We start from the raw sequence: 24,365 nt of genomic DNA, 5'->3' as shown, positions 1-24,365 counted from the left end.
TTCTTTAACCCATGATACTAGGCATGGGGTGGATTTCAGTTGGTCCGGATCTTAGTAAAGCTCTGGAGGAACTTCTAAGACCATTTTGCCTTTAGTAAAACCCCCTTCAGACTCCAGAATCGGAAGGTTACACCAAGAGCCGAGGGATTCTTCATGAATCTAAATTTTAAAAAACTGGGACAGCTTACCAATATTCACCAAAACCAAAAATAATATTCCTGTGCCTGTAATAGGCAGAAAATGTTTCTTCGGTTAGCGTTCCGACATTCTTTCTGGCGGGTGAAAACATCGGAGCCTTTGTGGTGACACTTTGACAACGCTGCTCCCAGGGTGGAGTCACCACACAGCTGTTCCTCCTCACAACACGGCTGGAATATCCGTGTGGTAGAAGGGTGGTGTATATTGCTAAGCGACAGGACGCCAGCCGCAGCTACGCAACAGGAGCTGGCGGGTGGTTAACCCTTGGAAGGCTTCCTGCTCCGCCGTAAAGTATCAAAGAGCATCCAAGAGTTTAACTCATAACTAAGAGAACCGGTGATAGGCCAGGAACAATAACTTATCGCAACCAATCAGATTACATTCCCCTGACTGCAATGTTCATCAATGTTCTGTCCACTTCTCTTCCTCTATAAGGCCCCACAAACCTGAAGAGTGGCCCTTGCTTGGTGAAGAGTGGCCCTTGCTTGGTGAAGAGTGGCCCTTGCTTGGTGAAAGCGATCCATCCCAAACGCGAGAGAAGAGCTCGACTTTGCTCTCCTACCCCCAACCCTCACCTTCCAGTGCCGACACGAATACCTCCTACAGACAGACCAAAGGTCATCGGTCTCATCGGGGAGATTTTACTTCACTTCCCGGCCTGTAGACTCAACAGGAGGTAAGAGGGAAATCCCCCCTCTTCCACCGTTGTCATGGTAACAAGCATCCAGTCCAGTCAAAATGTTGGGTGTTCGGTCTTTTCTGGTGACATTGGTGATCAGGAGAATTTGAGAAATTAAATCCAACAGGGATACAAGACTGGCAGGGGTTCTAACCCGTCACCACCATCTACATCTGAAAAACGTTGCCTTTTATATTTTACACTTTGTTCGTTAGGTAACAATCTCAAATGCTTGGCCTAATCTCTTCTGGATCTATCAAACATAATAAATGAGATCGCTCTGTGCAAATAATCATAAAATCTGCACTTTATCTGATTATACATGGATTGGCCAGAACTAATCTGATGATCTCATTACAATGACACCTGAAAGCGAATGGGATATATTAGGCAACAAGTGAACATGTTGTCCCTGAAGTTGAAGGAGTTTGTGTATGGGTGTCGGGAGCGTCTAGCACGCCTGCTCCTCATACCACCATCCTGGTTTTGGCAATGGCATACTCTCTGTCCACCTGCAAGGTGACCAATGTGGCCAGTCTTTGGGTTGAAATCAAACCCGTTATAAGCCAGCCAAACCTGCAGTCTCGTGCTTGTGATAGAGAGTGATAGGGAGCTTGTTCAGGTATTATCCTCACCCTGTCTGCCCTGTTTTGCTCTTAGACCCCTTTCACACCACACCGCCCTTTGCGTCGGCGGTAAAACGCCGCTATTTTTAGCGGCGTTTTACCGCCGGATTTGCGGCGCATTTCGGCCACTAGCGGGGCGCTTTTACCCCCCACTAGCGGCCGCGAAAGGGTTAAAACCGCCGGCAATACACCGCAATAGCAGCGTTTCGCCGGTGCCATTACAGCGCTGCCCCATTGATTTCAATGGGGAGCAGCGGTGGAGGAGCACTAAACACACCGCTCCTTCACCACTCCAAAGAAGCTGCTGGCAGGACTTTTTTCTGATGTCCTGCCAGCGCACCGCTCCAGTGTGAAAGCCCTCGGGGGATCACACTACAGACAATGGTGCAGCTTCTTTAGGGCGGATTGCAGGCGCCATTTCTAACGCTATAGCGCCTGCAAAACGCCCCGGTGTGAAAGGGGTGTGATACTCGGGATTTCCCTGTGTATGACCTCGGCTTATACAACAACTATTCTCTAAACTCTTCCTGCCTTTTACCTGAACTGTCATTGATCCTCTCTGCCTGTCTGCCAACCACAAGTACCTGTTTGCTTTGCTCAGTTCAGACCTTCCCTGGCATGGTGGCCGGGTACTATAGCATTATATACAAGTCCTGGGGGGGAAGAGAGTACCGGTAGTCCTGCTTGCCTTATGGGAAAGGGGCTGCTATAGGTGAAGAACACAGAGCCAGCTATAGTATCTGACCACCTAGGCTAGGGATAAGCGTGATAATGGGGCTGGGTAGCGACAGACTGGTAGAGGGTGTCCATGCCCCCCCCCCCCCCCCCCCCGAGTCCAAAGCCAAAAGCGCCTACAATGGGCACGTGAGCATCAGAACTGCACCAGAGCAATGGAAGGAGGTGGTGGCCTGATCTAGTGAATGGTGTTTTCTTTTCCTTCATGTGGATGGTTGGGTGCGTCACCTACCTACCCGGGGAAGAGATGGCACCAGGATGCAGGAAGAAGCCAGTGATGGCAGGGTGATGGCAGGGTGAAGGCAGGGTGAAGGCAGGGTGATGGCAGGGTGATGGCAGGGTGATGGCAGGGTGATGGCAGGGTGAAGGCAGGGTGATGGCAGGGTGATGGCAGGGTGAAGGCAGGGTGAAGGCAGGGTGATGGCAGGGTGAAGGCAGGGTGAAGGCAGGGTGATGGCAGGGTGATGGCAGGGTGATGGCAGGGTGATGGCAGGGTGATGGCAGGGTGATGGCAGGGTGATGGCAGGGTGATGGCAGGGTGAAGGCAGGGTGAAGGCAGGGTGAAGGCAGGGTGATGACAGGGTGAAGGCAGGGTGAAGGCAGGGTGATGGCAGGGTGATGGCAGGGTGATGGCAGGGTGATGGCAGGGTGAAGGCAGGGTGAAGGCAGGGTGAAGGCAGGGTGATGGCAGGGTGAAGGCAGGGTGAAGGCAGGGTGATGGCAGGGTGATGGCAGGGTGATGGCAGGGTGATGGCAGGGTGAAGGCAGGGTGAAGGCAGGGTGAAGGCAGGGTGATGGCAGGGTGATGGCAGGGTGATGGCAGGGTGATGGCAGGGTGATGGCAGGGTGAAGGCAGGGTGAAGGCAGGGTGATGGCAGGGTGATGGCAGGGTGATGGCAGGGTGATGGCAGGGTGATGGCAGGGTGATGGCAGGGTGAAGGCAGGGTGAAGGCAGGGTGATGGCAGGGTGATGGCAGGGTGATGGCAGGGTGAAGGCAGGGTGAAGGCAGGGTGATGGCAGGGTGAAGGCAGGGTGAAGGCAGGGTGAAGGCAGGGTGAAGGCAGGGTGAAGGCAGGGTGATGGCAGGGTGATGGCAGGGTGAAGGCAGGGTGAAGGCAGGGTGAAGGCAGGGTGATGGCAGGGTGAAGGCAGGGTGAAGGCAGGGTGATGGCAGGGTGAAGGCAGGGTGAAGGCAGGGTGAAGGCAGGGTGAAGGCAGGGTGATGGCAGGGTGATGGCAGGGTGATGGCAGGGTGATGGCAGGGTGATGGCAGGGTGATGGCAGGGTGAAGGCAGGGTGAAGGCAGGGTGAAGGCAGGGTGAAGGCAGGGTGATGGCAGGGTGATGGCAGGGTGAAGGCAGGGTGAAGGCAGGGTGAAGGCAGGGTGAAGGCAGGGTGAAGGCAGGGTGAAGGCAGGGTGAAGGCAGGGTGAAGGCAGGGTGATGCTTTGAGCAATTTCTGCTCCTTGGCTCCTCCCAGTCACGTTACTTGACACATAGAGATATAGTGAGTCCATGTTGGGGGGTCAGAATGTTCTGGCTGATGGGTATATATCAGGGTGTGTGTATATATATATATATATATATATATATATATATATATATATATATATATATATATATATCGGAGCTTTTCTATCTATGAGACGATTTGTTGTGATTTCCCGGAAATAGGCAGGGAAGACGATCACCATGACCACGTCCAAAATATATGTAAAAGATTGACCATTGTCTGTCCATTTATTTGGGGCGGAGTTTTGATGGTGGGTGTTGTTCGTGGATAAGTGTTACACCGTCCTGCACACCTCCCCACTTCCTGTTGATATCTGCCCAATCATTTTAAGAAGCGGTTTGCGGTCACATGACCGCAATCACATGGTGTTGTTATACGCCATGTGACCGGTTACTTTTTGATGCCATATCTGTGCCGCCACACTCCCCCCCTCTGCCCTATTACATGAGGGGATGTATATGGTCACATGACTTTGATCATATGACCCACAATCATGTGACGCTATTATAAATCACGTGATTCGGCTTTTTTGGGGCCATTTTCGTGCCGACACGCCCTCCTCCCCTCCCCTCTGTCACCTCCACTTCTATAAATAAGATGCAACGCACACACAGTGAGGAAAGCCATAGGGGTGCAGTGTGGAAGGGTGAGCCGTATTGTTGTTTAGCCACTCTAGCAAACCAAATGCAAAAATGCATATAAAAGCAAAGGAGAAGGCCTTCACAAAAATACAAGGTTGAGGGATCATCATCAGCATTCAGACTTTACAAATTTACTCTTCCGTTTTAAAATATACCAGCACCCACCCAGTATTTGTCCTGGGGGAGCTAATATCGCCTAGAGGCGATTCAGTTCGCATTGTGCGCTATACAAGTATTTCATTCATTCATTCAATATTTTAGTGAAACGCGTCGGTGAGCAAGTTTGTGGAGGCATTAGTAGATCAGAAATTCTTGATACCTTGTGAAATCAATCTTTGCACCTTAGAGCCAGCCCTTTAACTGTATTATTGGGTAACTGTGTCCACACAGGGTGTTTGTATGTTGGTTATATGTTTTATTTTATTTTAATTATCCTGTAATAAAACGTATAGCTTTTTATTGATTTGCCCTCTCATTGTGTGTCCACAAAGTCTGACAGTTTTTTTGGACTTTTTGGTCAATCCGATTTCCTGGAAATGTATTTTATGAACTTTACTTTGACATCCCCCCCGAGGGACTCTTCTGTCCCACTTTTGCTCCATATTCTGATATTGACGGGACGGTTTCTCAGATTACTTGCACAGAGGAAACGCTTCCATTATATTTATACCGGGCTCCATGTTTTTCCCCTTGCTATACATCACCTCGTGTGGTGCTAATGGAAGTCGGGGGCAGAATCGGGAGTGCAGAGTGTTCGGTACATCTTATATTTTCTCCATCTGTACCCCATACAAATGCAGATCCCTATGGCCTGGACTAGGAAGTCTACGCGGGGACAACCCTCCAACGGTTCATCAATGTACCGTACAAGTAGAATTCATTGATGGGATTTTGTTGGATATTTAGCAGCGAGCTCGGGCAGCGATTTCCTCCACAGTCCTTACATAGTGCCGGACATCGAGGATGGGGGAGGGGAGGGGGTATTCCCTTTAGGGCTGGGGGAGCAGAAAAGGAAATTGGTCTGTTTACAGAGCTTCCAAAAATCTCATGAACTCACTTTTCAGAGTGTGTGGCAACAATGCTGCCCTCTCCCGGCTGCCCTCTCCAGGCTGCCCACCCCCGGCTGCCCACCCCCGGCTGCCCTTCCCCGGCTGCCCTCTCCAGGCTGCCCACCCCCGGCTGCCCTCTCCCGGCTGCCCTCTCCCGGCTGCCCACCCCGGCTGTCCTCCCCGGCTGCCCTCCCCCGGCTGCCCTCCCCCGGCTGCCCACCCCGGCTGCCCTCTCCCGGCTGCCCACCCCCGGCTGCCCTTCCCCGGCTGCCCTCTCCAGGCTGCCCACCCCCGGCTGCCCTCCCCCGGCTGCCCTCTCCCGGCTGCCCTCTCCCGGCTGCCCTCTCCCGGCTGCCCACCCCGGCTGCCCTCTCCCGGCTGCCCTCTCCCGGCTGCCCACCCCCGGCTGCCCTTCCCCGGCTGCCCTCTCCAGGCTGCCCACCCCCGGCTGCCCTCTCCAGGCTGCCCACCCCCGGCTGCCCTCTCCAGGCTGCCCACCCCCGGCTGCCCTCTCCAGGCTGCCCACCCCCGGCTGCCCTCTCCCGGCTGCCCTCACACATGGAGAGATCTTCTCCTCGGAAGGGTCCAGCCTGATCCTCCAAAGTATCGGGGGGGGAGGGGGGGATCTGTGGGGTCTGCGCTGTCCTCTTGTACCATAAGGAGTGCAGCGCGAATCACACCCATCCCCCGGCCCCTCTTCTATCCAAGCTGGAGGAGCAGACGCCGCATTTTATTGGGAGAGAAAAGTCCCCAACCGTTATGTACAGAAAATCGGCAGGTGGACAGCTCCTTGTGGTTTACTGTTAAAACTTATTTTTACAAAAACCTTAAAGAGGAGTTTCCATAAAATAAAAAATTTATTAAAAGTCAGCAACTACAAACACTGCAGCTGCTGACTTTTAATAAAATTGGACACTTACCTGCCCCGGCGTCCAGCGATGCGGAGGAACGAACCCCCCTGCTCGTCTCCCCCCTCCGCTCGATGGCGCCGCCATTGCAACTGTGGGCACCTGGCTGTGGCTTCACAGCCGGGCACCCACTGCGCATGCGCAAGCGGCTCTGCATGGCGTGATTGGCCGCGCAGTCATCTAGGACCTGTCACGTGTCCCAGGCGACTGACAGGAGGGAGGGGGCGGAGCTGAGCACTTCCTTTGCCGAGGGGAAGTGATGTCACCAGCCCCGGGCACTGAAGGAGGCAGACTACGAGGGACCCCCTAGCAACAGCCATTTAGAGGGGAGTTACGTTTTTTATTTTTTCCATTTATTTTTATTTTTAATGAATTTTCTTGATTTTTTTTTTTTCCTGTGGACCACCACTTTAAAGCGAAGCTCCACCCTAAAGTGGAACTTCCGCTCATTGTAACCCCCCCCCCCCCCCCGGCACCACAATTGGCACCTTTCAGGGGGGAGGGGGGTGCAGGTACCTGTACAGTACAGGTATCTGCACCCACTTCCGGCATAGCTATCCGCAGAATCTGTGGATATTTATGCCCCTTCCCGCGGGTCCCCCCGCTGTCTGCTGGGAAACACACGGATCCCAGAGACAGCGGGGACCATCCTTATACCCAAGATGGCGGCGGCAGCACCCAAGAGATCGGCTTCGGGTGGCGACATCGCGGGCGCGCTGGGCGGGTAAGTGTCATTATTTTAAAAGTCAGCAGCTGCAGTATTTGTAAAAAAAAAAAACGGCGGACTCCCGCTTTAATAAACCGTCTTAATAATAAGCATCTTCTTATACTGAACACATACAGGGCAATATTTGACATTTTCTACCCATCGATATGAGAATCTTCCCTTGTATGGAGCATTACCAATCACATCAGAGGACTACGGGAACAACGCAGGAGTGAAGGATTACGGGTTGAACTTTCACATGACATTTCAGTCATCTCAGAAATGGAAATGCACATGGCGGGGGAAGGGAAGCTCATCTGAGGAAATGATTACTTGTAGACGGTCATATTCTTGCAGGGATGGCCAACTTTGTAATAATAATTCCGCATGCAATATTTGAGAACGGTAATGAACGCACCGCTAACAACTGGAAATCAGTCGCCACTTCTGAGCTCAGGACTGGAAATAGATCCCCCACAATGGGACATTCTGCTTGTTCCCACCCTCCCCTCTCCACAGCCACATTTGGCCATTTTGGGGGGGGGGGGGGGTACAGGGTGAAGTCAAGTTTGGCCCTTCTCCTTCCGGCATTCACAAGGCGCAGAGGAACGTACACACGCTCAGTAGAAAATCGGCTGTGAAGCGGCAAGGTTTCCCTACCTAGAGATGCTGGCTCCTGCACCCGCCGAATGAAGAATCGGCTCTGGTGAGGACATCGCTGGATCCCTGGACAGGTAAGTGTCCTTACATTAAGAGTCACCAGCTACAATATTTGTCCCGAATTTGTAGCTGATGACTTCATTTTTCTGGGGGGGGGGGGGGCTGGAGCTCCTGTTTAAGGAATCACTCTACAGTATATTGAGGTCGTGTGGGAGGTAACTCTTTGTCCAATTTACCTTTGTGGTGTCAGAATTTGTGTCACCTCTGCACTCTTGTCGCCCCCACAATTCCGGTTCCTGTTCATTTTTGTATTTCATGTAGTCAACAACATATCTAGCAATTAGCCAAGGTAAGTGCAAATTGTCTTAAAGTTACTTCCCACAAAACGAAATGTATTACTTGGCGGGATTCTTGAATTTCTTCTTTAGGTGGATCCCTAGAATGTACATGGAGGTACCACCTCAAATATCCTCCGAAAGACTACACAGTGGGCTCAGAATATTACATTCAATTCAAATGATATAGAATTAACAAATATAACATGGGTAGTATCTTAGATGATGGTTTTTAGTGATATAAAATGAACATATAAATGAAGGAGTCATTGATTATGGTGGAAGATCCAAGAACTGTCCAGTCTTAAGGACCACTAAGGCCACAAGTTCTGCACTCCACTACTATTAGTACATACATTCTCCAGCACTCCTAATCTTTAAACCAGGACCATCAACTCTAAATCATGAATTGCATCGTTAATCTGGTTTAAAAAAAAAAAAAAAAAGACTCAAGTCCATGCAGTTCAGCCAACATAGAGAAAAAAACACAAATATAAAACCTCCAGATACACAACCCTAGATACACAACCCTAGATACACAACCCTAGATACACAACCCTAGATACACAACCCTAGATACACAACCCTAGATACACATCCCTAGATACACATCCCTAGATACACATCCCTAGATACACAACCCTAGATACACAACCCTAGATACACAACCCTAGATACACAACCCTAGATACACAACCCTAGATACACAACCCTAGATACACAACCCTAGATACACATCCCTAGATACACATCCCTAGATACACAACCCTAGATACACAACCCTAGATACACAACCCTAGATACACAACCCTAGATACACATCCCTAGATACACATCCCTAGATACACAACCCTAGATACACAACCCTAGATACACAACCCTAGATACACAACCCTAGATACACAACCCTAGATACACAACCCTAGATACACATCCCTAGATACACATCCCTAGATACACAACCCTAGATACACAACCCTAGATACACAACCCTAGATACACAACCCTAGATACACAACCCTAGATACACAACCCTATACCCACAGTTGATCCAGAAGAAGGCAAAAACCCCAATAAAGGCATGATCCAATTTGTTCCAGCAGGGGGAAAAAGAATCCTTCCTGATCCCCCGAGAGGCAGGCGGATAGTCCCTGGATCAACTTTACTTATAAATATTAGATGTGCAAATAGTTGAAATGAAGTGAAATCTTTGCACTTACCTACACATGTACAAGTTGGAAATTCAGCCTGAGCGGTTTTAGCTGGAGTGTCCAGTAAGCTCTTGGTCGGTGAGGTCAAATAATTCATCGGGGATTCTAAAAACCCAGCAAGCGTAGGATTAAAAGGCAGATCACTTTTTGTAGGAGTTCCGTCAATTTGCTGATTTTCCTCTGAGTAGAAGCACGTGGTGGACACCACTGTAATAGCACCAGAAGATTCAATTTTGATCTTTTTAGGAGATTTTGAGGAGAAGAGGTTCTCAAGGTTTTCGGGCATCTCCTGTGGTAGAGATGTGTTTGAAAGTGTTGGGTTAGAATGGGTAAGCGAGCGAGTGGTGGTGTCAGCTGGTAACATATGGGAAGGAAATGGAAGTTTCGATTGTAACTCCATTGCCGATTTTGGAGGCCCTTCACCATTCTGAGATGGAATATCTGCACCAGGTAGTGTAAATTCTTCACCAAACTCGGCTTCAAACTGCCTAATTAGATCTTCAAATTTGTCATCAATAGACTCGTTCTGAGCAGAAGCATTGCCTGTGCTTGCTTGTTGATCAATAGAGTCACCGGGTCCAGAGCTGGAACTAGTTTCTTCTATAGAAGACCTGGAAGATGAATCTTTATGACCCAAAGCATTAGTTCGGGACAGCGAATGAGACAAATCCCTGCCTTGTCCACCACCTTGACTTTCAGTGCACATTTCCTGAGTGTTTGAATTATATTGGTTATCAAGGTTCGGAACTGATCGATCTTCATTTTGTTTTGGCTGAGGCTCGACACTTGGAGCGCGCCGAAAGTCTTCCATGTTGATCTGCGTTAGAGGCATGAACACAGGCTGCCCATCTTTTTGTCTTGGCTTTTTAATTTGTATTTGCTTCCGTGGAGTTTTAATTTTCAGCTCTGCTTTTTTATTTGAAGGGGATTGTCCTCTTTTTTTCCTCTCCTTAACGGGTTTATCTACGGTCTTTGGAACCTTTTGTGAATTTGGGACCCACCAAGGAGGTTGTTCTTGGGAACCTTCCTGCACACTGTTTGAATCCAAGAAAAGGTTGCGTTTATGATGAAGATGTTGCTGGAGTGCCGCCTGAGCAGTCCTATGAAAATCCGCTTCTTGGAACAGTTGAGACAACTGCTGTTGATTTGGTGACATTTTGTACATTTCTGCTGCTTCTTTTTTCACAGAACTTTGTCTTGACTTTTTAACTTTGGTGGGTAAGGATTCAGGTCCTTTGAACACGGACTTAATGTAATCATTTGCATCCCCAAGCAATTGCTTTAAGCCAGTCATGGGATCGGAAGGTGATTTTATTTGCTCCGGAGTTTGAACCCACTGCTGCATGAATTCGGACTTCTGAGGGGTGGAGATCTGGTTCTTCATTACAGGGGAGCCGTGAGCGAGGTGATTTTCTGGAATGTATTGCTCTTCTTGAAAACTGGCCTTTTTGGTTTGTTCCCAAGAAGTATGCCTTGAAGGCTGTGACATTGGAAGTGCATTTTTACCAGTGTACTGCTGATTCTGAAAGAGTTCATTGCAGGATATTGGCAAGCCATGACCTTGGTCATTTCTCGCCGATGGGAAATATGGTAGATGTCCATGGTTGGGTACGGAGGTCTGGGATGGGCCATTGGGAGAATCTGTGTTTGGCTGTGGAAGTGCAGAGGAGAGTTGTGTAAGAGCTTCAATTGCAATTGCAGTTTGAAGACTAATGTTCTTCTCTTTTGCAATACTCAGAGCATTCTGAGAAAAGGGAAGAGGACCAGATGTACATTTTGTAGTTTTGTTTTCTAGGGAAAGCACCTGATCTTTAGGATATGAATTATCTATTATTTCCCTTCCTATGTGACTCAGACGGTTCTGTGAGCTTTCTGGATGACCTTTGATTTTATTCTGCAACCATTCTAAGTAATCTGGACACTCTGGCCCATCACAGTTACAATTTGGTGGCTTCACACCATGTTTTGCAAGTTCAAGAGCTGCCTTTAGAGTATTTAGATCTTCTGGACAATCGGGAGGTTTGTTTGCTGAGGGGCCAGAGCTTTCCCTGTTCATCTCATAGTTAAATTTTTCATATAGCTGCACTGATGGCAGTGAGGGAGTCCCTGATCTTGGAATGCCATAAGACATAGCCTCAGCTACAGCAGAGAATGCTACTAGGTTTTTGGCATCTTCTAGGCTTGAGCTGTCGTTGGTAGCAGCATGATTAGGTACAGGAGGGTTGTCCCAACTGATTTTGTCTCCAGAGTTTTGAGGAACAGGGATATTGCTTAACCACGAATTTGTTTCCATTAAAAGGCCGTTCCGTAAGTCTTTGCATCCCTTATTCAGCAGGCCAGGGTCACATTCCAGGTTCAGCCTTCCTTCTTGAACATGATTAGCTGGCCCCGCTTCAATTTGGTCTGTTTCGGGTCCATCAACTGAAGTGCTTTCTGAACAACTCTGTGAACAGAGAGACCAAAGTAATTATTAGTACAAAAGGAGTGATATTCATGTAATCAATATCCATACATTACTCCAAAATGAACCCATTGTTTCTTACCCAACAATTGTCTAAGTATATAAAAAAACATAAGTGATCATTAAAGAATGGGAGCAACAAATTGGTCTTCCAATATTTCAGAGCAAAGCTGAATGCCTCCATTTGTAAAACATCTAGGAAACCAGCTACCCTACAACTTGGATCACCGGGAGATAGAAGCAGATCCTGGACACGAAGGTGAACCGGACTTATATTTCAGTATTATCTGAATAACACGTTTCAAAAGAAATGATCCTGCACCTATATCTTCAGAAATCACTGTATATTTCCCTATTTACACTTGGTTAACACAGAAGGTGGAAGGGAATATCGTCAACCTCTGTCTTGAAGGAAGGCCGATCCCAATGGAATTTAAAGTGGTATTCTTACATTTTAACTCCAATGTATCCCACCAATAAGTGAGATTTCAGAGATGGCCAGACAGCTGTCCACATGGATAGGAGATGCAGCAATCTGAGGATTGTGTCTCAATGAGATCTGTAATCCTGCGAGGTGGGAATGCTCAATGGAGCTTCCGAAATGCTTTAGAGAAAAACCAAATAAAGGCAGAAGGCTAACAAATCCAAACCGTAATACTGGTGTAAGAATACTTAGGAGAGGATAGATGAGGAAACAAAACCGGCCACAACATTTCTTTCCACTTTTCTGCAGATTGTCACCAACATTCTTTTAGCATTTACAAATGTAAGCTTCAATTTTCTAACAGATCTGCCATTTCTATGGAAATCCTCGTATAATACGATTAGAAATGTTACTAGAATTTTTAGATCCACATAAGGTGCTGTGCATTATTTGCTGGCGAAAACTGGTGACAAAACATAAACCTTGTTTAGTAGAAAGAAGAGAAAGGTCAATGGAACCCATTCACTTTAGATGGTGGTTCATCGATCTAACACTGGACCACCAAATGTGACAGACCACCCCCTTTCAAATCCTAGACATCAATGTCCCCATGGAAGAGTATTGTGAACAGTGGATTGATGGATTGGAAAACGTATTTTTGTTTTTTGCTGCAGTAATCTTCCACCAAAATGTACGACACTTCCATCTAAAGAACATATTAAATACAGGAGGGAAAAATAATGATTTGATGCCCTGCAGATGGTGTAAGTTTTGCTCACTTACATAGAAATGAAGGGTCTATAATTGTTATCATAGGTGGATTTTATATGATAGAGACAGAATATCAACCAAAAATCCAGGGAAATCCCATGATAGAAATGTTATAAATGGAGTTGTAGTTCAGTGAGTAATATAAGTATTTGATCCCCAACCAACAATAGTTCTGCCCCCCACAGACTGGCTCCAGTAGGTGCTCATGTGGTCCACAGATCAGTCCTGTCAATGTAAGAAGGTTCTCCTAACGACAACTCGTTATGTGTATAGAAGACGCCTGTCCACAGAATCCCTTCCCTCCAATCCTCACCATCATGGGGAAGACCAAAGATCTGCCCAAGGATGTCGGGGAGAAGATTGGAGACCTGCACAAGGCTGGAATGGGCTACAAGACCATCAGCAAGAAGCTTGGTGAGAAAGAACTGTTGGAGCGATTATTCAGAAATACAAAATAACAATTGTCCTCGGTCTGGAGCTCCATGGAATATTTCTCCTCATGGGGTGAGGATGGTCATGAGAAAAGTGAGGGATAGGCCCAAAAGTACTCAGGAGGAGCTTGTGAAGGATCTCAAGGCAGTTGGGACCCCAGTCACCAAACAAACCATTGGTAACACAACGCCAAAATGGACTGAAATCCTGCAGTGCCCGTCTCCTCAGGAAGACACATGGACAGGTCCATCTGAAGTTTGTCAATGAACATATAAATGATTTAGAAGGATTGGGAGAAAGTTCTGTGGTCAGAGGAGACCAACATTGAGCATTAACTTGACTCGCCATGATTGGAGGAAGAAAAATGGTGACTATGACTCTAAAAACACCATCCATACAGTTACATACGGAGATGGGAACATGATGCTTTGGGGGTGTTTCTCTGATAAAGGTACAGGCCGACTTTTCTGCATTGAGGGGCCAATGGACGGGGCCATGAATTGTAAGATCTTGGATGAGAACCTTCTTCCCTCAGTCAGAATACTGAAGATGGGTCACGGATGGGTCTTCCAGCTAAGGAATGGCCCAAGAAAAAGCAAATTAAGGTCATGGAGTGGCCTAGCCAGTCTCAAGACTTTAATCCTATAGAAAATGTTTGGAGGAGCTGAAACTTCGAGTTGCTAAGAGACAAGAAACCTTAAGTATTTAGAGAAGATCTGTAAAGAAGAGAGGACCAAAATGCCTCCTGAGATGTGTGCGAACCTCATCACCACCTACAAGAAACGTCTGACCTCTGATCACCAACAAGGGTTTCTCCACCAACTACCAAGTCATGTTTTGCTTGGGAATCAAATACTTATTTTACTCACTGAAATCCATTTATAACATTTGTATCGTGTTTTTTTATGGATTTTTGGTTGATATTCTGTCTCTATCATATAAAATACACCTCTGATAAAAATAATAGACCCTTCATTTTTTTTGTAAGTGGGCAAACTTACATAATGTGCAGGGGAGCAAATCATTATTTTCCCCACTGTATAGGACACATCCATGTAAAGCACATATATGGAGGGCACGTCCATGTAAAGCACATATATGGAGGGCACGTCCACGTAAAGCACATATATGGAGGGCACGTCCACGTAAAGCACATATATGGAGGGCACGTCCATGTAAAGCACATATATGGAGGGCACTTCCACGTAAAGCACATATATGGAGGGCACTTCCACGTAAAGCACATATATGGAGGGCACGTCCATGTAAAGCACATATATGGAGGGCACGTCCATGTAAAGCACATATATGGAGGGCATGTCCATGTAAAGCACAGGTAATAAATATTCATAGAATCTGAGTACTGATCCAATTTATGGGAACACAGCACATAGACATTGTTTAGTTGTCCAAGACAAAATACATCCTAAAGGTCACCACAATGCTGCAGGCCCTAAAACAGATTTACAGAAAAAACACAAAATTACTTTTGTACCCCAGACAATGCTTGAGCTAAAAAAAAAAAAAAAAAAAAAAAAAACGATTTTTACAGCAAATGCATTAAAAACCGTCCTTGTGGTATTTAAATTGTCCACCGCCATGAGAAAAAAAAAAAAAAAGGAAAAAATGACAGATTTCGCACGGATGTATGCACTTCTATTTTTATTCAGCAGAGGACTATTGTCCGCGGCCGAAGCTGCATGGGGTTAAATGGGATTTTTATCCAGCAACAGAGCCTTGCTGTCTAAACCAATGAAATCCTGCGCCAGCCATCACAGTCAGTCATCTGCTGCCTCTTTGTCTGCTGTGCAGGAGCACAATGAAATCCCGGCTTGTCCAACACGGAATCCTCTCCAACATCATCCAAGCTACCCTTCCCAGAGAACATTACAGCCGGCCATTGTACGCCTGGAACCGTTCTCCCGGAGAGGTTCTCCCGGAAAGGTTCTCCCGGAAAGGTTCTCCGGGAAAGGTTCTCCGGGAAAGGTTCTCCGGGAAAGGTTCTCCCGGACAGGTTCTCCCGGAGAGGTTCCATCCGACACTCAGAAATTGCAAACCCCAATAAAGTTGTATTATAGAACAAAGCTTCCAGCAATTCCCCCAATATAACTTTAAATTAGAAAATACAAGAACCCCCCCAAAAAAATGAACATTGCGATCTATGGAGGGAAGAAGGAAGATGCAAACCCAGGCTTGACTTCAGCTTCAAGTACACCACGAGGTCATTGTATCACCCCCCCCCGCCCCCCCCCCGGGTAAAGGTCGTGGTTATTTCTCAGGAAAATTCCTACAACCCAGAAGAATTAGCAGCATTTGCGGCATATCCGGGCCGGGTACAAGCCAACGGCACAGGTGCTGCAAAAGCATCCATCCGTCCACGTGCCGCCAGATAAAAATATAATCCCCGGCCATACACACAAAGCACATGATTATCGGCGTAGTACGAGAACAAGCGATTTAACCCCCTCCGCTACGAGACATCTACACCGCCAGGAGCTACCAAGACTTAGAAGATCCGTCACGGGACATGCAAAGCATTGAAATAACACATTCCAGGCAATCACAACTTACATTTGAAGAATCCGGGCGAAAAAGGAGGAGAGAAAAGCAAAAATATGAAAGAGAGGGAAGCCTGAGAAGGAGAGAAGTCCTGGGGCTTTAAAGACGTGAGAGTAGAAGTGGTGAGCAGGAAGCTGCTTAGAGATTCAGCCTACACACACCTCACCCTCCCCCCTTCTAACAGCTGTAGGGGCCATTAGGCCTGTCAAACAGCACACGTACATTCTGTAAACAGCATAGAGGCTCGCCGCTCTGCTGCAAACTACGGAGAGAACGGCCGCTACAAGATCGGGAAGCGATATTTCCCAACAAAGACCACAGCAAAAGAGCAGCAGAGTCACGGGCAGCGTTCTGCTTCGCCCCGCCGGCCTGGCTTGTTGCGTCTCTTCATTTAACGAAAGCGGGTGAGGCTGCGATTATTTGAACTCGGTCCTCCCAAAACACTACGGCGCTCGCGGGAAAGAAAAAAAAAAAATGCTTTGCTCTTCTCCAAGCCCCGGCTTTTAGTTTTAAGTTTCACTTCTCCCTGGCGCAGGGCGTGCGGGAAAGCAGAGAGAGCTGCCATTCTTTCCCCGCTCCTAGTCCCATCTTCCCATATGATGTCATCTGGGAAGCCCTGGCAGATAAAGCGGAGTCCGTCCTTCCACGACTACGTAGCGTCGCCTGCCAATCAGAGGCCGGGCACAGCTTCATTCGCGCAAAGTGCGCTACTTTTTTTGCAACAAACCTACCTGAGAAATGAGGCGGCTCCGATATAATGCTAGAATTAGCGGATCTTAGGTCAGGCCACACAATATTTCCATTCCTTAAATCATATCAATCAGCGATCAATTTCACTTTTCTATACTAAAAAAATATAAATAAAATCACATAGTGAACGCTTTTCACCCACAGACAGCCGAGAGTACAAATCACAGGCTAGAAGAAAGAACGCTTCAAATCCGACAAGCTGAAGGTGATCTTTACTTGTAAATGTACCACCTGCCCCCTCCCCCCCCAGAATTCATCCAATGCAACTACAAGGCCTATTATAGATTCTGTAAGGGCCGGTTCACACTGCAGGCGATGCGAGGCGACACCGACTTGCCTCGCCGCGACCTCAGCGGCAACTTGCAGATGACTTCTGTATAGAAGTCAATGCAAGTCGCCCCGAGGTCGCCCGAAAGTAGTACAGGAACCTTTTTTCTGAGTCGGAGAGACTCGAGTCGCTCCTCTCAGAACGGTTCCATTGTACAGAACGGGGGCGACTTGTCAGATCGAGGCGAGGCGAGTCGTGTCGCCTCGCATCGCCCGCAGTGTGAACCGGCTCTAAGTGGTCAATGGTGTTCAATACCCATACCATTACAAACTGGTTGGATGACATAGGACCAGAGTATGAAGGACCAAAGTCAGCATGCTATTGGCTGGAGAGGCTACAGGCGGGAAAAGCTATTGGCTGGAGACGCTTTCATTGATGTAGTATATAGATTGGTTGATGATTGGAGGAAGGATACAACTGGATAGAACTAGTAGGCTTGTGCAATTTGTTTAGTAACGAATCGAAATTCGGCCGAATTATGCATCCGAATAAAAAAAATAACGAATAACAACGAATACGAAAGAAATATAACGAATGAATTCGAATGAATTCGGTAATTCTTTAAAGATTTAATGAAACAAAAGTTCAGCTCAAAGTAAATCTTATAGTCCAATCAGCTAATTAATTTTGTGCCGGAGGTTGGATTACTGGCAAAGTGCGTTCCTGAGGACTGAGTGAGACGGGTGATGTATGAGAGCCGAGGAGAAGAGACGTTGTCATTGTGTTAAAAGATTCAATAAACAAACGACAAATCATTATCACCAATGTCTATACATAAATAGCGAATTTCAACGAATACGAACAAATGAATTCAACACTCTACTAATAATAACGAATTATCCGAAAACGTATTATCGTAACATAAGGAATATAAGAGAAAGAAATGATGAATTTTACGAATGACAACGAACCGAAACTAAACAAAATTTTCTCCTATGGAGACAAAAGAACATCTGGAAATAAACCCGCGTGGTGTGAAGTTGAAGCTTGAGGACAGGAGGCCTACATCTACCTTCCCCCACCTTCAAAGGTCCCGAAAGACCACCAGCTGAAGACCCCGTTCTCCTGAGTCTAGGCAGTTCCAGCGGAGGTGGTCCGCTTGCCAATTGGCCATACCTGGGCTGCAACGTCTGTCCAAGATTTCTTCTCTTTCCGCAGCAAGAAGTCCGGTTCCTCTGCGCTGGCTGATGAATGGCGTGGCAATGCCTGAACTATCCCAGGTAGGGTGCTCCTCCAGTCGGGAGGTCCGGTATTTCTGGGACATCCAATCCACTTCAAGGATAAGTTCACCTTATTAAATGCACATATTTTTGCAGGAAAAAAGTGTAAAATCGTTTTTTTTCTCTTTTTTTTTACAGGAACCTGCATATTGCAGCCACAATTGATGGATGGCGGGTGCAATGTCAGGCCCCTGCAGACTCTTCCTCCGAGCCCCCACCTCTGTACAGTCTGTCAGTTTCAGAGCTGCAGGAAGTGTCAATGAATTATGACAATTGCTCATCATTCATTGAAAACTACAAGCTGCATGCCACGGTGGAGGATGGATGTGCGAATGAATGGCAGGGCTGACCGGCGCGATGTTTGTCTATAGATGCACATAGCCCTGGCTCAGGAGCGAGCCTGCAGGAGTGCCCCTATAGCAAGTGGCGGACACACAAGAGGAAGAGAATAGGGGGACCCCGGAAGAGTAGGGTAGAGGCCACTCTGTGCAATGTCAATGCACAGAGCAGATAAGTACGAAGATCTTTTTTATGGTAGGTAAGAACATTGGAGCCTTTAGAATCGCTGCATTTCTACTGCCGGTACAAATCCAGCGTGTAAAGGAAAGGATCTTGTGTGCGATGTTACTGCGCCTTTAAATGAAATCCAGGCTCAGCAAGTCTTTCCTGTTTTAAAGGGCTTGGGTTGTGTATAAACACATCACATGCTTGCAACGCAACATTCCATGTCAGCTCCCAATCACGTACAGACACCTCCCCCGCCTTCAGCCATGTCCTACAAGACTCCGCCCCCCCACTTCAGGCAGGGCTCTGGTCCAATCAGAGAAAAGGGGACTGGCTGGAGCTTCTGATTGGACAGAACCCTAGATAGTGAATGAGGACGTCAGTAACCACCATAATATGCTGATTAGAGATTATATATATATATATATATATGGTGCTGATACACTATATTGTCAAAAGTATTGGGACACCTGCTTTACATGCACTTTAATGGCATCCCAGTCTTAGGGCCGGTTCACACCACAAAAACGCACTCCAGATCCGTTCCGGATGCATTTATGCATGCGCATTTCATGCGTTTTGGGTGCATTCTGGATGCTTTTTTTCTTCTTTTTTCCTGTTTTTTGTTCACTGTACCGGGTCGGTGCATTCCTGATGCGTTGCAGTCCAGTGCAGGAAAAATGCAGCAAGTCCTCCTGTTTTCTGGGACGGAGTGCACTGGTGTGAACTGCACCATTGGAAACCATACAAACTACTTTCTAGGAGTCTTTGATGCAGGAAACCCCCCCGTGGTGTGAAGTGGCCCTCACTCCGCAGGGTTCCGAGTCTTTGTTATCATTGAGAAGGAATTACTTTACGGTGAAGCAGCTAGGAAGGGCAGCGGGGGAGAACGGGAAGATGCCCACAGATGGGCTACAGCTGCACTTTAAGGAATAAAAAGCAGGAATGACAAATAAACAAAATTGCAATTCTTAAACTCAACTCTGGGAACCAAAACTCAAAAAAAAAAAACTTTGTGCACCAAATGCCTTTGCAACCCCAGATAGTGTGACTGTAGCGGTGACATCTCCATGGCGGGGGAGGGGGGGGGGGACAGCAGGCTCCACCCACTACAGAAAACTACAGGAGGGGCGGAGACAAGACCGGTCACCTTGCACCAGGAGAGAGAAGAGCTGTGGGAGAGGCTCAGCAGGCTCCACCCACTACAGGAGGGGGCGGAGACGAGACCGGTCACCTTGCACCAGGAGAGAGAGAAGAGCTGTGGGAGAGGCTCAGCAGGCTCCACCCACTACAGGAGGGGGCGGAGACGAGACCGGTCACCCTGCACATGGAGAGAGCAGCAGTGGGCGGTCTTGATTACAGGAAGTCTCAGACGGGATGCCGGCACAGATCTGGGGGAAGATTCATCAGCCGCCTCTTGTATTTAATGTTCGATTATCCCGGAGTTCAGAGATTTGTCATTCACAATGTTTTCATTCCATTGCCACTTACAGTACATAACACAATACCGGCCCACTAATGAAACACAACGCCGATGTTCTTCTGACACGGTGCCTGGAAAAAGTATTCATACCCCTTGACATTCCCCACATTTTGTTACACAAAAAAAAAATGTATTTTATTGGGATTTTATGTGATGGACCAACACAAAGTGTCACATAATTTTGAAGTGGAAGGAAAATGATACAAATAAATATGTGAAAAGTGTGGGGGGAGGGGCATTTGTATGGCGCCCCCCGGAGTCAATACTTTGTAGAACCCCCTTTCTCTACAAGTCTTTTTGGGGGTGTCTCTACCAGCTTTGCCCATCTAGAGAGGACATTTCTGCCCATTCTTCTGCTTTGTAAAATATCTCGCGCTCTGTCAGATTGGATGGAGAGCGTCTGTGATCAGCAATTTTCAAGTCTGGCCACAGATTCTCAATGGGATTTAGGTCTGGACTGTGACTGGGCCATTCTAACACATGAATATGCTTTGATGTAAACCATTCCATTGTAGCTCTGGCTGGATGTTTCGGGTCGTTGTCCTGCTGGAAGGGGAACCTCCGCCCCGGTCTCAAGTCTTTTGCCGACTAACAGGTTTTCTTGAATGAAATGAATGAATTTCTTGATGAATGCTCTCCTTGCCCGGCCCGGTGAGTTTAGGTGGACGGCCATGTCTTGGTAGGTTTGCAGTTGTGCCCATACTCTTTCCAGGTTTGATGTCATACAGCCGGAGTCTTCGCTCTGGAGAGGGGTGGGGGTGCGGGCAGTGATGTCATACGGCCGGAGTCTCCGCTCTGCAGAGGGGTGGGGGTGCGGGCAGTGATGTCATACAGCCGGAGTCTCCGCTCTGCAGAGGGGTGGGGGTGGGGTGCGGGCAGTGATGTCATACAGCCGGAGTCTCCGCTCTGGAGAGGGGTGGGGGTGCAGGCAGTGATGTCATACAGCCGGAGTCTCCGCTCTGCAGAGGGGTGGGGTGCGGGCAGTGATGTCATACAGCCGGAGTCTCCGCTCTGCAGAGGGGTGGGGGTGCGGGCAGTGATGTCATACGGCCGGAGTCTCCGCTCTGGAGAGGGGTGGGGGTGCGGGCAGTGATGTCATACAGCCGGAGTCTCCGCTCTGCAGAGGGGTGGGGGTGGGGTGCGGGCAGTGATGTCATACAGCCGGAGTCTCCGCTCTGGAGAGGGGTGGGGGTGCAGGCAGTGATGTCATACAGCCGGAGTCTCCGCTCTGCAGAGGGGTGGGGTGCGGGCAGTGATGTCATACAGCCGGAGTCTCCGCTCTGCAGAGGGGTGGGGGTGCAGGCAGTGATGTCATACAGCCGGAGTCTCCGCTCTGCAGAGGGGTGGGGTGCGGGCAGTGATGTCATACAGCCGGAGTCTCCGCTCTGCAGAGGGGTGGGGGTGCAGGCAGTGATGTCATACAGCCGGAGTCTCCGCTCTGCAGAGGGGTGGGGTGCGGGCAGTGATGTCATACAGCCGGAGTCTCCGCTCTGCAGAGGGGTGGGGGTGCAGGCAGTGATGTCATACAGCCGGAGTCTCCGCTCTGCAGAGGGGTGGGGTGCGGGCAGTGATGTCATACAGCCGGAGTCTCCGCTCTGCAGAGGGGTGGGGGTGGGGTGCGGGCAGTGATGTCATACAGCCGGAGTCTCCGCTTTGCAGAGGGGTGGGGTGCGGGCAGTGATGTCATACAGCCGGAGTCTCCGCTCTGGAGAGGGGTGGGGGTGTGGGCAGTGATGTCATACAGCCGGAGTCTCCGCTCTGGAGAGGGGTGGGGGTGGGGGTGCAGGCAGTGATGTCATACAGCCGGAGTCTCCGCTCTAGAGAGGGGTGGGGTGCGGGCAGTGATGTCATACAGCCGGAGTCTCCGCTCTGCAGAGGGGTGGGGGTGCGGGCAGTGATGTCATACAGCCGGAGTCTCCGCTCTGCAGAGGAGTGGGGGTGGGGCAGTATGTCATACAGCCGGAGTCTCCGCTCTAGAGAGGGGTGGGGGTGGGGCAGTGATGTCATACAGCCGGAGTCTCCGCTCTGCAGAGGGGTGGGGGTGGGGCAGTGATGTCATACAGCCGGAGTCTCCGCTCTGCAGAGGAGTGGGGGTGGGGCAGTGATGTCATACAGCAACACGTGGTGCAGGAAGACGCATGGCTGGGATTAAAGAGGAAAACAAAAACAAACAAAAAAAAGCTTCCATGATATGAAATCCCATCGAATGAATCCATAGAAAGGGAAGAAATGAGGAGGACAGAAAAGGTGGACGGGGGAGGGGATGGAAAGGTGGACGGGGGAGGGGATGAAAAGGTGGACGGGGGAGGGGATGGAAAGGCTGGACCGCATCGTGCCAACATCGGCTACAAATACAATCGCTCATCACTTCTTACCAAAACAATCGATTGTTAAAGCGGAATTTCAATCATCCGGAGGAATTCAAATAAAGAATTTCTTCTACAGGAGGGGGGAAGGCGGCTGAAAGGTCTGTGAAACGTTTAGGAAGAACCTGGAAATTCCGATATCCGTCTGTGGAGGGCAAGTTTAGTCTTCTGTAAAATATATAAATATATTGTAACGGGTTGTTGTCACCGGCGGAGACGTCCTCCGAGGACGGCAAATTTCAGGACATTTCAAGTCCAGAATATCCTTTAAGAGGAAGTCGTGTCACCAAAATTATATCAGTTCCCAGAGACGCAAAATGTTCCCCGATTCGGCCAGCAAGGATTGATCCCCCAATGCCGATCCCCCAATGCCGATCCCCCAATGCCGATCCCCCAATGCCGATCCCCCAATGCCGATCCCCCCAATGCCGTGCAAATACACTTTAAATGTTCTTACATTTATAAAAAAAAAAAAGACCCCACATGTCTACAGAACACAATCCCACTAGGAAAACATTTCCAGGGTTACACGTTAACAAGCTCTGCATTCCAGGAATTAAACAATAACTTCAGAGGTAACTGCGGAGCAGGATCTCATATCCCTTCTACACAATGCATGTTAATGAGTAACCCTCACCATGCCAATCAACTGAGAAAATCCCCTCCGCTCTCCACCGGCCCTCCCCCCCCCTCCACCGGACCTCCTTCCCCCTCCACCTGCCCCCCCCCCTCTCCACCGGCCCTCCTTCCCCCCCTCCACCTCCCCCCCCTCCACCGGACCTCCTTCCCCTCTCCACCGGCCCTTCCTCCCCCCTCCACCGCCCCTCCTTCCCCCCTCCACCTGCCCTTCCCCCCTCTCCACCGGCCCTCCTTCCCCCCCCTCCCACCTCCCCCCCCTCCACCGGACCTCCTTCCCCTCTCCACCGGCCCTTCTTCCCCCCTCCACCGCCCCTCCTTCCCCCCTCCACCTGCCCTTCCCCCCTCTCCACCGGCCCTCCTTCCCCCCCTCTCCACCGGCCCTCCTTCCCCCCTCCACCTCCCCCCCCCTCCACCTCCCCCCCCTCCACCGGACCTCCTTCCCCTCTCCACCGGCCCTTCTTCCCCCCTCCACCGCCCCTCCTTCCCCCCTCCACCTGCCCTTCCCCCCTCTCCACCGGCCCTCCCCCCTCTCCACCGGCCCTCCTTCCCCCCCTCTCCACCGGCCCTCCTTCCCCCCCTCTCCACCGGCCCTCCTTCCCCCCCTCTCCACCGGCCCTCCTTCCCCCCCTCTCCACCGGCCCTCCTTCCCCCCCTCTCCACCGGCCCTCCTTCCCCCCTCTCCACCGGCCCTCCTTCCCCCCTCTCCACCGGCCCTCCTCCCACCCCTCCACCAGCCCCACTCTCCACCGGCCCTCCTTCCCCTCTCCACCGGCCCTCCCACCCCTCTCCATCGGCCCTCCTTCCCCTCTCCACCGGCCCTCCCCCCTCTCCACCGGCCCTCCTTCCCCCCTCTCCACCGGCCCTCCTTCCCCCCTCTCCACCGGCCCTCCCACCCCTCCACCAGCCCCACTCTCCACCGGCCCTCCTTCCCCTCTCCACCGGCCCTCCCACCCCTCTCCACCGGCCCTCCCACCCCTCTCCACCGGCCCTCCCCCAACCCTCCACCACCCCCCCTCTCCACTGGCCCTCTTTCCCCTCTCCCCCAGCCCTCCGCTCTCCAAAAAAAACAATGAATGAATGCACCACGGCAGGAGCCAAGGAGGTCGGAACTTCCGCACAATACATTATTAGGGTCACTTTCCCATTATTTTTATTACCCCCCCAACC

General features: G+C 49.6%; 1 protein-coding gene across 5 annotated transcripts in view; it reads right to left on the bottom strand.

Annotated features, from left to right (window-relative positions):
• Positions 1 to 24,365, bottom strand: part of TET3 (tet methylcytosine dioxygenase 3) — a 189,078-nt gene that overhangs the window by 125,692 nt on the left and 39,021 nt on the right. For 4 of the 5 annotated variants that reach the window (XM_077474461.1, XM_077474460.1, XM_077474462.1 and 1 more), the window contains one exon: positions 9,271 to 11,704. In XM_077474461.1, coding sequence (XP_077330587.1) covers positions 9,271 to 11,704 — 2,434 coding nt within the window. Of the gene's footprint in view, positions 1 to 9,270; positions 11,705 to 15,920; positions 16,510 to 24,365 lie in introns of those variants that run through there. The other variant, XM_077474463.1, reaches the window with a different exon arrangement.

This window comes from Lithobates pipiens, unplaced genomic scaffold (genome assembly GCF_037356315.1).
Source record: "Lithobates pipiens isolate NorthernLeopardFrog02 unplaced genomic scaffold, aLitPip1_a1.2 Scaffold_86, whole genome shotgun sequence".
In the NCBI taxonomy this organism is placed as follows: domain Eukaryota; kingdom Metazoa; phylum Chordata; class Amphibia; order Anura; family Ranidae; genus Lithobates; species Lithobates pipiens.
This window is presented reverse-complemented; position numbering and strand designations above follow the sequence as displayed.